The sequence below is a fragment of the Pipra filicauda genome, unplaced genomic scaffold (genome assembly GCF_003945595.2).
Source record: "Pipra filicauda isolate LSUMZ 115617 unplaced genomic scaffold, ASM394559v2 scaffold251_size2273266_pilon, whole genome shotgun sequence".
NCBI classification, from domain to species: Eukaryota; Metazoa; Chordata; class Aves; order Passeriformes; family Pipridae; genus Pipra; species Pipra filicauda.
Genome location: NW_024104367.1, coordinates 1,559,688 through 1,575,723, shown reverse-complemented (window position 1 = coordinate 1,575,723; position 16,036 = coordinate 1,559,688). Strand labels below are relative to the sequence as shown.

General features: G+C 39.5%; 1 protein-coding gene across 2 annotated transcripts in view; it reads right to left on the bottom strand.

The window, feature by feature from the left end:
* The window catches only part of AGO2 (argonaute RISC catalytic component 2), a 53,053-nt gene that overhangs the window by 9,981 nt on the left and 27,036 nt on the right, over positions 1-16,036 (bottom strand). For both annotated transcript variants that reach the window (XM_027713042.2, XM_027713043.2), the window contains exons 5-18: positions 14,864-15,000; positions 14,513-14,647; positions 13,240-13,327; positions 12,410-12,557; positions 12,106-12,225; positions 11,851-11,973; positions 10,887-11,020; positions 8,460-8,644; positions 6,333-6,492; positions 4,149-4,239; positions 2,924-3,118; positions 1,647-1,781; positions 815-916; positions 239-438 (exon numbers count right to left, since the gene is read on the bottom strand). In XM_027713042.2, the coding sequence (XP_027568843.1) occupies positions 239-438; positions 815-916; positions 1,647-1,781; positions 2,924-3,118; positions 4,149-4,239; positions 6,333-6,492; positions 8,460-8,644; positions 10,887-11,020; positions 11,851-11,973; positions 12,106-12,225; positions 12,410-12,557; positions 13,240-13,327; positions 14,513-14,647; positions 14,864-15,000 (1,953 nt within the window). The remainder of the gene's footprint in view (positions 1-238; positions 439-814; positions 917-1,646; positions 1,782-2,923; positions 3,119-4,148; positions 4,240-6,332; positions 6,493-8,459; positions 8,645-10,886; positions 11,021-11,850; positions 11,974-12,105; positions 12,226-12,409; positions 12,558-13,239; positions 13,328-14,512; positions 14,648-14,863; positions 15,001-16,036) is intronic.

Genomic DNA, 16,036 nt, shown 5'->3' with positions numbered 1-16,036 from the left:
TTATTGGTTCTTTTGAACAGAATGGTCAGAAGTTAATCACCCCTGAAGCACCACTGAAGTTGTGAAACAGAAAACAGCACATGCAGGAAAATCTGCCTTTTTTCGGCAGTGCAGTTCAGTGGTAACAGTAAAATTTCCCCTCAAACTGCTGAGGACACCACTGATTATAGACTTAGCAAGCCCACTGCCTTCCTGCTTCCTTTCAAGTTCTGTAAGAATTCCAAAACTCTGGACTCACCTGTCATGCTCTTTATCCACCAGATGGTACCTGGCTCTGAAGGCAACCAGGTGTGCGTAATACGCTGGTGCGGGGATGGACACGGAGCGGGTGCAGCGTACGTACGTGTGACACAGCTGGTAGGTGAGGATCTGCAGCTCATCCGAGGAGAAACGATTGTCATCCCACAGGACATGGTAATGAGAGGGTCTGCTTGTTCCCTGGGGGCACAGGACACACAGGGACATCAGTTTTTCAAAAACATCTCCTTAGATTTCCACCCCTGCAGGTGAACTGCAGCAGAACGGCCGCTTCCTTAAAAATCACATGGAGCAGTTCTACAGATTTCAGCAAATTTTTCCTTTAAAAGGCAAGGCAAACAACCTCCTTCCTTGCTCCCCATCTTACTAATCCCTTTCTCCTTTTTGATAGGATTGTGTTTTCTAGAATTTCATCCCTGTTACTGAAATTAAATGGTCGTATTGAAATGCACTTTCATCTTGACAAACTTACATCTGACAAAAAGCCATCAGACAACATTTTGCCTAAAGGTGCTTTAACAGCTGAAAAGTGACCATCCCACACAAAATGCCTTACCTGAATCCCAGCATGACTACACAGGTAAAAGTCAAACTCTGATGGGTGGGTGATTTTTGTGTCCACTGTGGTACCAGCTGGAATGTTTCCACTCTTTCCAACCTGTGGGAACAGAAAATGCAGACAGTAAGGCACACAAAGTTGGTTTTTTTCCTTTTCAGCTCTATAGCAAGCAAAAAACACAAGAAAAAGATCCATAAAAAGCAGAAAGTGAAGGAGAATGAGCAAAACTGAAATTTTGTTCAAGTGAAAATCTGCAGTGTCTCTAGTATGGAGGAAAAAAAGAGACAAGCTGCTCTTATATATTATCTAAAAAGATCAGTTTTTCTGAATAAAGTCAAAAGGAGCTTCTGCAACTGATTTGTCAAATTCTTTTCACCTTCCCGCTCCAGCATTGGTTATTCCTCTGTAACTTTTCCTGTTTATACCTGAGAGGGGACAATCCTCAGTTGTCAGACAGGCTGCCTCTTCCCTCAAAAACTCTTCAAAGCAGAACTAAAAAAATACTCTTTACTTTCAAACAATTTAACAACTGTAATCACAGCATTTATTAATTTAACAACTACCTTCATGTCAGCATTAGAAGTTAATAATTACTGCCTTGAAATCTAGTGGGTTTCAAGTGCTTCCACAGAGAAGCCTGACAGAAGGAAAGAGAACATGAAGAGCCATATCTGTGAGCAGAGATTTGCCATTAGGAACTCTCCATTCCCAGCAGTAACTCCGTCCTGGGCTTGGGGAGTCTCCTCTCCACACAGAAAGTCCCAAAAATCAGCAGCAACAGGTGCCTTGGCTGCCTGCTGGAAACGTGCTGGTCACAATCAGAACATACCCGTTCGTTTTTATCCGTGCAGAAGAGTCTGGTGTGATGCCTTTTCTGCACAACTATAAATGTGATTCCAGGCTGATAATCCTTCTCTAGTTTAATGCAAGCCTCTCTGATGGCCAGCAGCTCGTGGTGCAGCACCTGAACCACAAACACAGAGAGGTGTGACAAATATGAACCGCTGCAATCCCACAGATTTATTTATCTACAGATTATTTATCATGTTCCTTCTTGCACTGTCACTCAGAGTAACGAGATGTCAAAGCATTCAGGATCAAACCTTAATTTTTTCCCTTAATGAGAACAAATTAGGTCACCAGTTTCCTGAGCCAGACGAGAGCTGCTTCCATATTTGTTCAGCTCCAAGCATTAGGCTCGGACTAATACACTGCATGTCAAAATCTTTTTAACTGCCAAATACAAATGAACATTTAATTAGGCTGTTGAATATACAGCAGACTAATTATTTTTCAGACTAGTACAAGGGATAAAATCCAGAATTACTCAGCTGCTCTTTCCCAGCTTTGTGAAATCTCATGCAGGACTACAGGCATCAATAATAAGGAAAGTGGAATAAACGAAAAAGCAATGATTTGAAATTTAGGTTAATTATACGTTAAAAATTCAGTGAAAACCAGTGGTAATTGAAAAAGAAAATTTCATACAAAGATTATTTTATCAATTCAAGTTAATTAAGTGACCTTTACTCCCTTCCCCTTGGGTTTTGAGAAGCTGACTACATTCTGTATATTTTAATTTACATACAAATACTGGAAAAGAAAGTGTATGTAAATATCTTTAAAATATATAGAAAAATATTTCATAAAATATGGTCTTTGCAAGCAAACAAAATAAATACAACAACGTATCTGATGAGTTTTATAAGGAATCAATTAAAAGTGGCAGTGTGAAAATACATCATTTATTAATCCTGGTTTAAAAAGTAGGAACATTAGTTTACATTAATTTTTCTTTACTGCCCACATTCTGTGTGATACAGTCTGACTAACACATCTTGAACAGGTCACAGATGTGGAACATAACTCGAGTGCTAAAACTATGCTTCATAATCTATAATTTGTAAAGGGAATTATTTTAAAGGGGAAAAGTATTTTAAAAACCACATGAGAAATATGGAAACACTTCTCCTGCCCTGCTTGGTTAGAACCCAACAAATTCGCCGAGGGAAGATTTGCTGAGGATATGTTTTTTTTTTGCATGACTCAAATCACATACAACCACATTACTAGCAGTAAACTACATCTCAAAAAGGAAAACATCACCTGTTGAAACTGCCCCTCCGAAACACCGTCCCTGTAGAAGATGATCCGAGTCGGTTTGAACCTCGTTGATTTGTAGAACTGGATGAGCAGCTCCCTGACCATGGCAGCCAAATCCTGGATGATTTCCTGGCGGTGCTGCTGGACCCGAACGGTGGCACAGTATCGGTTGGGATGAGCGTCCATGCTTCCCACAACCTGGGGGAAAAAATGCTTAGTCTCAAACCAAAAAGCACTTTAATAAAGGTATTTCATAAGAAAACTGCACTGTCTTTTTAACGGTGTCTTGCAAACTAAGTGGTTGACCTGGCAAAGATGTAGCTGAAACTAAAATGGGCTTGGAAAGACTTTGGAGTTCTGCCCGCCTGTGGCAACACACCCTGCTGAAAGGGAAAACTTATTTTAAATCTAGAAGACTAATTTCCCATTTGCACCTACATACACTTAAAAAAAAGTCAAATACAATTTGGAGACCTGATATGATGAAACCATTGATTTAGTTCAGACTGCAGAACAGGAATTTGAACTCTGGAAGACCAAGTCCCTTTTCGGGACACTGGGGATAAGTCCATCAAACTGAAACAGTGAGGCACTACAGAAATATCCACACCAAGGGAATGGATTTATGTTTATGAAACACCAGCATTCATTTTCCCTGGACACACAGGTGTAATAACTTTCTAAAACAGGTATTTGTTTATTTAGCATTACAGGCTACGATACTGCACATACCACCAAAGATCTTCATTATTAAATAATCCAGAGCAGCCATTACAGGTGTTTCACAGTGTCCTATATTCAGGAGCACATTTCCAAGAGATCACTGCACATTCTGTGTGGTCAGGAAGCCTGAGCCCCCAAAACCCACAAGTGAGCCAGCCGAGTTCCCTATCAGCAGTGAAGAAATTCTTAACATTTCTTACTGCTGAAGAAGCAGATTTAAACATGCACCAGCTCATTACAGGCTGCTGATAAATATCAGCTCCCAGGAAAGCTCCTCTGTGCAAGAGCAGCTCAGGCATTTTACAAGCTAATACACCCATTTAAGTAATTAGCAGCAGAGCAAGCTCTCTGAAGTTTCATTAGATTCCTGCAGAAAAATAATTTATAATTCTATAATTAGGCAATCAGAAGCAATGGACCACAAATGAACTGAAAGCAATAAACTCCATTAGAGCTGAGCAGCAGGAGAGAGCTGGGGTTAAAGATCAGGACACAATTCACTCACTGCAGCAATGGAAGGCTTTTTCCCATCTCCAGCTGGTGGGTGAGTTACGTCTGCACCAAGGAATATGACAGGCTGCTGGAATACTGGGGGTCTGGCAAAGAGAGAGGAAATTTGTAAAAGCAGCAAGATTTCTGCTTAATAAAGCACATTAAAACTCCAATAGGCAGCACTCTGTACTCCTGCAGTGAATTCCTCAACAACTGGCACTTGAGCAGAGCTGATCACTTGTCCTGTGGCAGTGATTAGAAATCCTGATTAAGGTTCTCATACTAAATACTTGGGCAGATTTTTAAAGCACAGCTAATTACTACTCTTAATTACAAGTTACTTTAAAAATATATCTTTTTTTTAACTTGGAGAATTGGAGCCTTTATTAATCAGACCATGGAAAAGAATAAAAGTTGATCCCTTAGCATCAATTGGCATCTGAGAAAATTAAAGGACTGGGAAATATAAAAGATGCTATGAATAAAAATACTTTTTCTGTGTTGGTGAAGAAGTACAAAAACTGTAGCTAGTAAAATTATTATTTTAAAAGTAGATTTTTTAAAAAGTATGCTTCAAAGCTTTAAACAAACCTTTAAGTTATTAATCCACTGCACCAAGAGCAGAACACCACAACATTACAATGCAAATTTTAAGCTTCAACTCTACTCCTTAATAAAGCATTTTTAAAGAGAAAATCTTAAGCCACCACCAGAATTTTTTTGTGTGTATGTGGGTGTGTAGGGGAGTGGTTAAATGGTTATGGGGATAAATTAAGCTATTTGAAGACCTTCTCTAAAAAGAAATGGGAAGGTAATTATAACAATGTAGCATGCAATGCCAATTCTATTCCCATTTCCTCAGCCAACAGAAAATAATAATTAGCAAGTTCTGTTTTCAATACCCAAAACCTGCACTTGTACAGAATGCCAAGGTGTTGTGTGTAGTTGTGCCATTTTCCCCCTTTACTTAACTCCATTTTCACAAAAAACAAATCCAAAACCCAACAAAACCCCCACCACTGTGCCTTTCTGAATCACACACTCTGCAGTACCATGATTTCACTTGCTTTAACAGGAGGCTCCAACAAACCCAGGCTGAGTCTATTGAGTTCAATACACAGAATTTAACAAGATACACAGATATACATCCCTTTGATAATGTGTTCTTTTTCTTCTTCCCTAAGTACTTGTTGGATTATTTTTGAGCAGGTGCCTCCTGACCAGCCTAAATACTCTTAAGTGAAAATTTGCTTATCAGTGCAGAACAGAATGTTGATTTCTCTGAACCAGGCTCCCAAGAATGATGTAGCAGGTTATTCCCTGAGCTCTCTCTGCAACTTGGAAATGCAATGATTGTAAAAAGGTCCTCTTTTTACTGATGTAGAGACACATTTGTTCATTTTGATTGAAGTAACTTTATCTATCTTTACATTAGGCTTCTCTATCCTGCACAGGTAAGAAAAAACAAGCTGTATTTTGTCCATTCTCCCATTAGAATTTGTCACTGATTTTTTAATAAAAATGGTAAAAAGTTTCAATTTCAGAATGTTTGTTTTAAGATGTTAAAGGCAAGGTCCCTCTTTTTTTGACAAATAGCATTTGTTTCACTCCCTCTCAACTACACACAGGACTTCAGTGACACATCAGATATGGAATTCAGTAGCAGCAAGATAACTTCACTGAATTATAGTCACAGTATAATCAAACCTTATCAATGTAACACAAGTAAGAAATTACAAGTTAAACTGGACCTGGAAACCAATTGAGTTTTCTGATCCCAGCTTTTGGTTCTTTAAATGTCTGTGTAAGTTAAGACATACAACAAAATGAAGAATTCTGACCACAATTAAACTATCAAGGAAAAGGCATACTATTCTAGAGGGTCTCTGCTTCTTTCTGAAAACTCAAGGCAAACAGAATATTACAGATTTTTCATTCAAGTGGAAGTTGTGCTCTTCAATGGTCAGATCGCGATAACAATATTTTTATTATAAATTCCAACAGAAACAAGAATTCCTCTCCAATCTGGGGAACCTAACTTTTGCAGGACTACTTATTAGAAGCCAAAAGAGAGTTTGTCTGAAGAGTCTCTTAAGCTACAGGGCTACGACTGCAGATAAAAGCACTCGGTTATCTCAGTATGACGCACGTTCTCTTTACAATACAATCCCCTCCTCCTTTTTGAAAGATGACTTACCTTCCCTGTGGCAGCAGAATGTTATTTACGCCTCCTAATTTGACATTTATTTTTAAGCAAAGGTTAGACAGGGTTTGTGGTGTTGTTCTCTGGACGTTTTTCATCTGAACACACTGTGTGGCCATTCCAAGCACGGTGTCGCCAACGCGCTTCACCTCCGCTGCAGAACAGAAAGAAACAAACAAAAAACATTTGCAAATTGCAAATCAAACCACGCAGGAGACGTGAATTCAGCATCAATTAACTACACCTAGAGTTGTAGCAAAGAGGTCATCAAACTTAAAGGAACAAGGCAAAACCTAACCCCAAAACCTAACACAGCCTCCAATGAACCTCCCCCCAGTCCTGCACTGCACCACCTTCCCAGTGACTAAATATAATAACTAAAGGCACTGTTGGCTTATATATTAACTAAGAATTCTTTTTAATTGTTATTTTAGAATTATAGTGTTATATCATCACCTTTAGTTAATGATGTGGGTAATATCAGGATGATGAGCACTTGTTTCATTATTAAACACTGGACTAGTAACACAAACGTAATAGTAACGTGCTGAGTAACATTCAGCCAACCACTGCAAGTTTATCACTTGCATATAAAGTGGCCAGTTCAGCAAAGGATGGCCCTTAAAACTCCAAAAAACTCATTAAGTACTGTACAATTCCAAAGGTTAAACCAAATCCTATCATTAACAACAAAACTGAGACTCAAAGGCTTTAAGAGAGCCATACTCTTACAGTCAGGGAGGAAATTTAGGCTCCAAGACAGGCTCAGAGAAGATGCAACCTCCACTCTGGTAACAAGAGAGCAAAAGAGCAGGGTGGGAAGAGGAGAAAAGACAAGGCTGTGGGCATAGGAAGTGCAGGGCAGGGAAGAGTGCAGGGAGAAAATAAGGAGAGATGATTAGAGGGGGCAGAAATAACTGTAATTAAAGATAATGACAAGGAAAGCAGATGAGAACGGTACCACATCCTCTCAGTGGTTAAGTAAAGGAAAGAGTTCCCTTTTAATGCCAAGCAGGAAAAGTGAAAATGCCATTTTGCACTGAACTTCTATTGAACAGATTAGAGATGAGCCACTTCCTTTGCAAGGCTGAACTCAAGGGGAAAACAAAGTACTGTTTCCTTAAGGTTCCTTGTTTAATCTCTCCTTTCATCTTGAATGAGATAATCTCAAATTTAGAAAATTATTTTGTGTTATTTTAAATTGGTGAGGGTGAGGGATGGGATAAAACAAATCTGCAGCTGCTTGGTAGATCTGAGCCATTAGAGAAGAGAGTCCATGAAGCCAGAGAAGAAAAATAGTGGATGCTGCTCCAACTAGGCAAGGTAAGTGAAAAGGGGACAGGAAAACAAGCAGTCTTGCCTTTAGGAAGAGCTGGTTCAAACCAAAATGTATGATTTCTCTAAAACATTAAAACCTGTGTGTGTGTGCTATGCAAAATGCACTGACTGTCCCTCTGTTTCTAAGAAACAGTTTAGCTTGCTGAGCTTTCACTTTGCACGCATCTGCATCCTCACAACCAGAGTTAAAAAACTGAAATAATAGGAAAACCAGACAGAAATCTTCTCCTTCACTCAACCATTTTGAGTTCAAATGTGTTTGGACAATGCTCTCAGGCGCATGGTTTGACTCTTGGGGCTGGTCCTGTGAAGGGCTAAGAGCTGGACTCAGTGATCCTTGTGGATCCCTTCCAACTCAGCATCTTCTGTGATTTTTTGCCAAAGGGTGATAGTGTGAGTAAGCAAAGATGCTCTAAAAGCTACACAGTTCTGGAGGTCATTACTTCTTCAATCACTTGGAATCTTCAGCACACAGGTTACATTAAGAATATTTTAACCCACTGTGTACCAATTTCATCAATCTCACCAAAGCCCTGGTTTAGCTTTCTCACTCACAACCTGCATCTCAAATGCAACCAGCAGGAAGAATATGGAAAAGCAAATTAAAAGCACAGAAAAAATAATGAAACATCATGCAACACAAGAAGAATAATAAAAGTAATTTATAGCCCGTTCCCTAAATGGAATTTATATAGTTAAACCAGCATTAAACCTCTCTCATTTGGATACTTCCCAAAAACCACATGAAGTTGTGACTGAAACACACAATTTCCACTTACTGACCATAGACTGGTGTTTTTCCTGGCAGAATCACCACGACAAGTTGCAGCCCAGTGTAAGTGTTCTTGAGGTGTCTGAACATGGGCTCCACGCTGTCGGCTCCCTGCGCGTATTTACAGAAGCACGGCTGCCCCTGGATTGGCATTCCAGCATCCCTGGAAATCTTCCTCAGTTGTTCTGTAAAGGACCTGAAGGATGTAAATAAATACATCAGATTCTCAGGTAGCAAAACTCATCTTGATTTTTGTTCTTATTTTTAACGGAACAGTCCAAAAACCTGAACATTTATCCCAAGTGCATCTTTAATCGTCTGGGTAGTCACGGAAGGAAAAACAGGAAATATGCTGCATAAATAACACCATTAATAAAAACATCATTTCCAAAGCAAATTCCACCTGATTTCATCTTTCTACAGGAGATACAGCATAAGCTACTTTCTTTTCAAAAACACTGCAACAATGACATTTTGGATAGCCTGCTCCACCTTAATTCCATGTGGTACTACACTACAGAAAGGGCTGGACTTCCTTCTTCTTGCTGAGGGAAACAACCAACAGAAGTTACCAGCAACTGTCTCAGTGAATTGATTTAACATCAATAATAATGCACAAGAAAAACTTGCTAGATACCAGAGAAAAGGTGTATCCTGGAGGTGAAGACAAACCTTCTCCAAGGACAGTGCAAATGTAAGTGGATGGAACTGGTCAGAAATAGAGACAACCCAAGTTTTTCAGAGGCTTGCACCAGTGAAGCCTTTTTAGCTCACTGATAAAAGCCCCCTTTATGTTGGGGTGGGTGCCCCCACAGGTGTCTAAATTGCTTCACCAAAGGGTGCCAAGGTGCCACCCACTGAGAGGGTGTGAAGATTTAGTTTCTTCCAAACCCATTGTTAACTTGCATGAATCATAAGAGTGTGTGAGCTCCGGCCCTGCAGCCTGGGGCTCCTGGCAGAACACAGGCACAGTATTTCCCCTGGAAAAACAGACACTCACCAATGTAGCAGAGTCAGTGGCAGAACATCTCCCTATTCCTGGAAGTGTTAAAGGCCAGGTTGGATGGGGCTTGGAGCAACCTGGTCTAGTGGAAGGTGTCCCTGCCAGTGGCAATGGGGTGGAACAAGAAGAGGTTTACTCTCCCTTCCAACTCAAATCATTCTCTGGTTTTAACATTCAAGTCTCATGGCTCAAAACCTGAGCTGTTTTAGAAGTCCATCTGGAAGTAAGGTGTCTAAGGTTTTCTGCCCGTTCCCAAGAGGTAAAGCAGGATGATTTGGAAGACTCGTAGGGAATTTGAGGGTTTAATCTGACATTATCTACAGCATTTGAGTTCCAACTTTCTCAACAAGTTGTAACAAGAGCCCACAAGATGGAACTGGACACAGCCATATTCCTTGCATGGAGAAATGTCCTCTCCTGGTAAGGACCATCTCCATCTAAGCCATCAAATAATTTCATTTTGGCTCACTATGTTGAAGAATTCTGCCTATTTCTCAAAACTGAATCACTTCACTTATGCAGCATTTCCACTGGAAGAAACAGCATGGAAGGGAAAATTCCATGGCAGCCTCATTCCTACCATCTGTCTGGAGAGAACAAGTTCCTCCCTTACACAATGGGCAGTAAAAAGTAAGATTCCCACCCTTTGCTCATCATTGTCAGGGAAAAATTCCCATGCTATTTGGTAAATCATCTGAAGGAACCCTGGCAATAGCACTGGTATGAGCAGCCACTGCCCTGCATTCACCTCACAAAAAGAAGGTGAGTCACCTGTCAGGGCAGCTCCAAAAGCAGCACTTGCCCATGCACAAAGGGAAAGCAGCTGTGTGTGAAAGAAGCAACCAGGCATCCACCCAGGCCTGCACACTTTCCCTCATCCAAGACGGTAGATGTCACTTTTAACAACACTCTTTCAACTATCATATTCCATCCAAAGATAAAGAAACCAAATCTGAAAGTTTCATATAAATGCTCAAAGTCAACAAAACAACTAGTCCTACTCATCTGGCAAATACAGCAACTTGCACAATCCAGGAACTCTAAAGGGGAAAAAGTTTTAGACAAAAGTTGGATTGCTTTTTAATTTTCCTTTTACATAAGTTCTGCACAAAGAAAGCAATTCCAACCAGGAACAGAACCCAACAGAACATACATGTTAGCCTTCACTCTTGACACAAACACCCATCACTGGTCAGAAATCTGCCACAAAGCATCAATGGGCTTTGTTAAGTCTGATTTGCAGGATTTCCTGATGCTGGCATTGAAATCATACTGCCATCACCCAAAGAGAGACAGAACTTCAAAAGCACTGTTAAAGATGTACTGCCATATGTTAAACGATTTAACAAAATATATATTCTAAATGAATAAGTGAAATCATGACACTTCCATCCATAATAAGTAATAAAATCACCATCTTACAAAACACACTTACTTCAGATGAACTTCAGTGCACTGGCGCTGGGGAGCAAAGCACGCGATTGCCCAGACCTTTATTTCAATCCCAGTGTGAAATTGTTTATTCCTCATGTCCCAGACTCCTTGAACTGGTGTAGCAATTGCTTTATTCTGGAAGTGGAAGGAAAAAGAAAATAAAACAATAAGGCAAAACTTGATTCATGCTAAATAAAAAGTAGTTATGCTCCTAGTTCCCTCCACCTGGCAGGTGATTTGTACTCTCAGATCTTTCTCTTCCCTGTGCAAATATCCATCCTATCTTTTAACAATCATTCTATCCATGTAGCAAGATAGCTTGTTAACAGGTGAAAAATAAAGATCATGTTGTTCATTTTTATTGGTGATCATTTCCTTTGGTTGTATAAATCAGCAGCAGATTGAAATTAGTTACGGAGAGTAAGTCAGATTCACCTGGTATGGAACATTAAAGGGAACCTACATTTCTACAGTGGCACTTTACAACTGCTCAGTGAACTTTTCCAAGAGGGACCTAATTTAAATACTATGAATATTTTGCACACCACTAAGTACTGGTAAATAGTGAAGCATGGAATACCCTGAGTTGGAAGGGACTCACAAGGATCATCCAAGTCCACCTCCTGGCCCTGCACAGGACAACCCCAAGAATCCCACCACGTGCCTGACAGGCATGTGCCTGTTCCAGTGCCCAACCACCCTTCTGAGTTTACACAGACACATTTTTAACCCAGCTTTGCTTTCAGAAATAAGGAAGCAACTGAAGGAGATGCAACACAGCCATTACATTTAAGGACTTTGAGAACCTAAATGTAAATTCCAAACATTACACCTATGCCAACTTTACCCCTTACATCCAACATAACTAATTTAAAACAGCCATATTACAGGAGTTATCCCAGCTGGTGCTGGAAGCCATCACAGACTGGTGTGTATCCCTTGGGTACAGTATCCCTTGGACATACCCTGCCTCCATAGAGGATTGAGGGAGGCTGGAGGACTCTGCCGGTCACATCCGTCATTTCATCTTTGACCATTATCCCAAATTCCCGAACATAAGGGTCGGTGTTAAAACTTGCACTCCGCATCTGGAATTAAAAAAATTGATAAAAAACAAGCTCATCACTTGTATGCAGGGCATGAACACATTCAGTACCTGCCAAAGGCAGGCAAAATTAAGTTCCTCACAACACCCCACTCGTGTTTGACACAACACTCACCAACTTGCTGATCTCCTCTTGACGGTCCGGTGCTGATCTGGCAGTGGCTCGAATCATAGTGGAAGTTTGATTGTCAGTGAGTTTCTTTATGCATCTTTGTCCTGCCACTATGTTGCACACCTAAAATATCCACCACAGAAAGGAAATGAAAAACCAAAATGCAACTGTTTTTTGGTTCATTGCTGCGCTACAGAATTTCTGAAGTTGGCTACTCAAAAAGCAGTTTGTCAACATTTGAACCTTCTTCCCCTCTGTCCCCCTTCCCCCAGTCCCAGAATACAGTATTATCCATGAGTTTACTTGCCTCCAGAGGAAGGTATGTGTGTTTCTGCTCCTGTCCAACTTGTAAACATGGAAGGTGAGGATAGCGTAAAACTAATTTATGCCTGTCCTTGAAATACTGAGCTACAGTGCATTCAACTGTTTGTCCATTCTCCTGCTGAAGTGGGAATCTATTGGAAAGCAAATATGAAAAGAAGCTGTTACTTCATGCAAAATACTTTCCCACAGTTCCTCAATACATTTCTTGGCACAAGTTAAGCTTATTGAAAGAGCACAAAACAAAGCCCGAACAATGAAATGCTAGATTTAGATACCATCAGTTATCTTCTTGTAAAAAAGCTGCTATCAGTTTTGTTCCTTATATTACTTCCTTAAAAATGAGATTCAATACCTCCATATTCAAGTTATCTGCAAACCTCTGGTTAGTGATTAAAAAGAAACATTTTTTTCCAGAGGAAAAATAGATTGGCAATAAGCAAGATTAGAAAGTTGATCCCAGCGGGCATTACTGTTCTATTTGAAAGTTGTGAGAAACAGCAGGCTATGAACAGGACACTCTGTTCTTCCAATGTTGAAGAAATCCAAAAAAGAAAGGAAGAAAGAAGAAAAACCCAACCAACCAAAAAACTCCTCAAATTCAAAATGAAGCAATTGGTTCAAATGCCATGGTCTTCATTATAGTATAAAACAGAACAAAAAGAACAGCAAAGCTGGGAAAATACTGGTATATTTTAAGGGTATCAACCAAAAAAAGCATCATTTTTCAAGCAAATTTTCTTATGTCAGCAATGCAAGCGAGGTGTTTTTCCAGCTTGAGACCAAACATGCTTAAAAAGCAGCAAAATCCTTTACGTTTGGTGGCTTGCTGGTCGTCTGGTGACATTGCACACTCTGTACTTCCTTTTCATTTGTCCACAGTGTGTTATCTCCACCTTTAGACCTAAAAATCGGAAAACATATATCACCACCTCTTCAAAATCAAGGTGTCAGCCTCTAAACTGCTGCACAAGACCACTTAAACTGTGCAGTGAAGCCATTTACTCTTTAGCACCAAAGGGTATCCCCACAGAGAACTCAAAACCAGCAATTTACAGCCTTCAAATTCAGAGCCGCCGAGCTTCAGCCAAAGTTCAACACAGAATTTTAGAGACAAGATGAAATCCCAAAGGCCCAGGAGTTCACAGATGACGCTGAACACATCCTGAGAACTCCAGTTCTTACCTCCAAGGAAGTCCGGGATGGGGAAAGGACAGAAAGGGCACACAACCTCCTTGAAACAAAAAACCTTGTTTATATTTTTGGTCTAAACATACAATGTCTGTGAGACCTCCAACTATTGCAGCCAGCCCTGAACTCATGGATCGGGAGTGGGGAAGAAAAAACACCCAAACAGCCTCCAGGAGCTCATGGAATGAAGCAACTCAGTGCCTGATATTTTTTCAGAACATTTACAACCAACACAAACTCTGGATTCACTTATACTTTTCATGCTAACTTCTAGCTGGGCAAAGGTAATTTTGTGTGCATTTTGTGGAAACAAGAAAGGAAGGTGCAGGATAGATTTATGGAGTTTTTCTTTTTTAACTTGTTTTCTTTCTACCAAGAATATCAGGAAGAAGGATCTCCGTTTTCCAGGAGAAACCTTAAGTGAACAAAACCAGTAAGACTTCTTCCTCCTGGACTCTTTGCTTCAGCCACTATACAGCAGAATAACTGTAATTTACTTCCAGGAGAGTGTATGTATGAAATATACCTAAGCATGCAAAACCACATTGTTAATTAATAGTAAAATCTGGAATATAAACATCCTCATATCAGTAACTGGAGTTGGAATTGTACTGTTGAGTGGAACTGGAATATGAAAATCCCAACATCAGCAATTGGAAAAATTTAAGCTTGGGTAATTAAAAAAACATGAAATCCCAATCTTTGTAAATATTTAGAAATCAACAGATTAGGAACTGGAGTATCTTTGTCATGGAACTGGGATTGGCACTACTGATATGTTTCAAAAGTGAAAAATATTAAGCTTTTATCTCCAAATACAGTGACTGATACAGAAAGTATTTTGCAGATGTCATGGTAACACATCAGATGAATAAAGCAGTTTCATATAATTTATTACCTTTTATTTCTTTGGTAAACTTTACCCTTTGGGAATCTGTCAGAGGTTTTTGTTGTTCTTCAATACTTTTGAAGTCCAGAACTTCACATACGAACTCGATCACTGGCTGTGCTTTGTAAAATGCAGTTGCAGACACTGCAGACAAAAACATTAATGGTGTGTTGCAACAACACAGAGGAACATTTTTAAGAACATTTTTAAGAACATTTTTAAGAACATTTTTAAGAACATTTTTAAGAACATTTTTAAGAACATTTTTAAGAACATTTTTAAGAACATTTTTAAGAAATCCAACAAATGGAACTGTATTTGAGAAAGAAGAAACAATACATTATATTTTGTAGCACCTACCATCAATATTTAACATCATTTTCCACAATGAAGGTCTGACTGACTGATGGAAGCCAAACCAAACCTCCCTGCCACCACCCAAAGGATTTGAGCACCCTTCTGATGCTGTAAAAAAAGATCTCCCCACGGGAGTATACCTGCAATAAAGCAAAGAAATGCACATCAGACAACTAAAGCAAAAAAAAAAATTCCTGTTCACAAAAGCACAGAAATGTCAGAGATTCAAAGTACCAATAATCTGAGATTCCTGGCAGGACTCTGGTTACACCTCTAAAATCCAGCTCATTACAGTAAGAAACTGGCTACTACTCAAGTTTAACTTCATTTTCAGTATACTCTTTAATATATCTACCAATTCAGACAAAAAGCATTTTTATTTGCATTCTATTAAAAATTCAGCTGTGCTTCAGTAAGAAAAGAATTAAACATCTCTGCTATTTAAACACCAACACAATAATCTCTCCCCTTACTTGTGCGTACTCTGAAACACAACAGACATTATGTGTGGGTAAACAAATGATCTAATAAATATTTCTGATACATCCTTCCTCTTGATAATTAAGTACTGCACACTTAATAGCAAACCGATCATATCCAGAGCCAGTATGATCCTCTGAACAAACTACCTGACAGTATGGGCTGTTTTCTGTGCTGTAAAACCTGATTAAAGTTAAAAACCTTTTTAATCCATAACATGAGGATAAAGTCAACATACTATAAGGCTATTTAAAGTAATTTGCATAAGTTTAACTCATATTCCCTGTTTAGCCCTTCAAAATGGAAATGTTCAGCCCTACTAAACTTTACTTTCCAATTGAATATAATTTGCACAGTGGTCTTAAGTGACCTGTTTCATGGCAGCAGAATTAAGCCCAGTATCTCTTGGGTGTGACTGAAAATACTGTAGATCCCACTTACTTGGAAAATAAAACAAGTCAAGTAGTTTTTCAGTTTTTCTTTTCTATAAAAATAGCCATATAGGGTGCCATTAATGTCCCCCCAGCACTGTATCCTTTATACAGAACTGGCAATGAACATCTGCCCAAGGACACATAGGAAAAGGGTAACAAGTTGATTTAAAACCACCCTTCCACCTCTACCAACCTCCAAGTACTTCCCACTCGAGGAGAGTTTCCTTCTCCAAGGCTACAGGGAAAAGAGGGAGATGGCAGG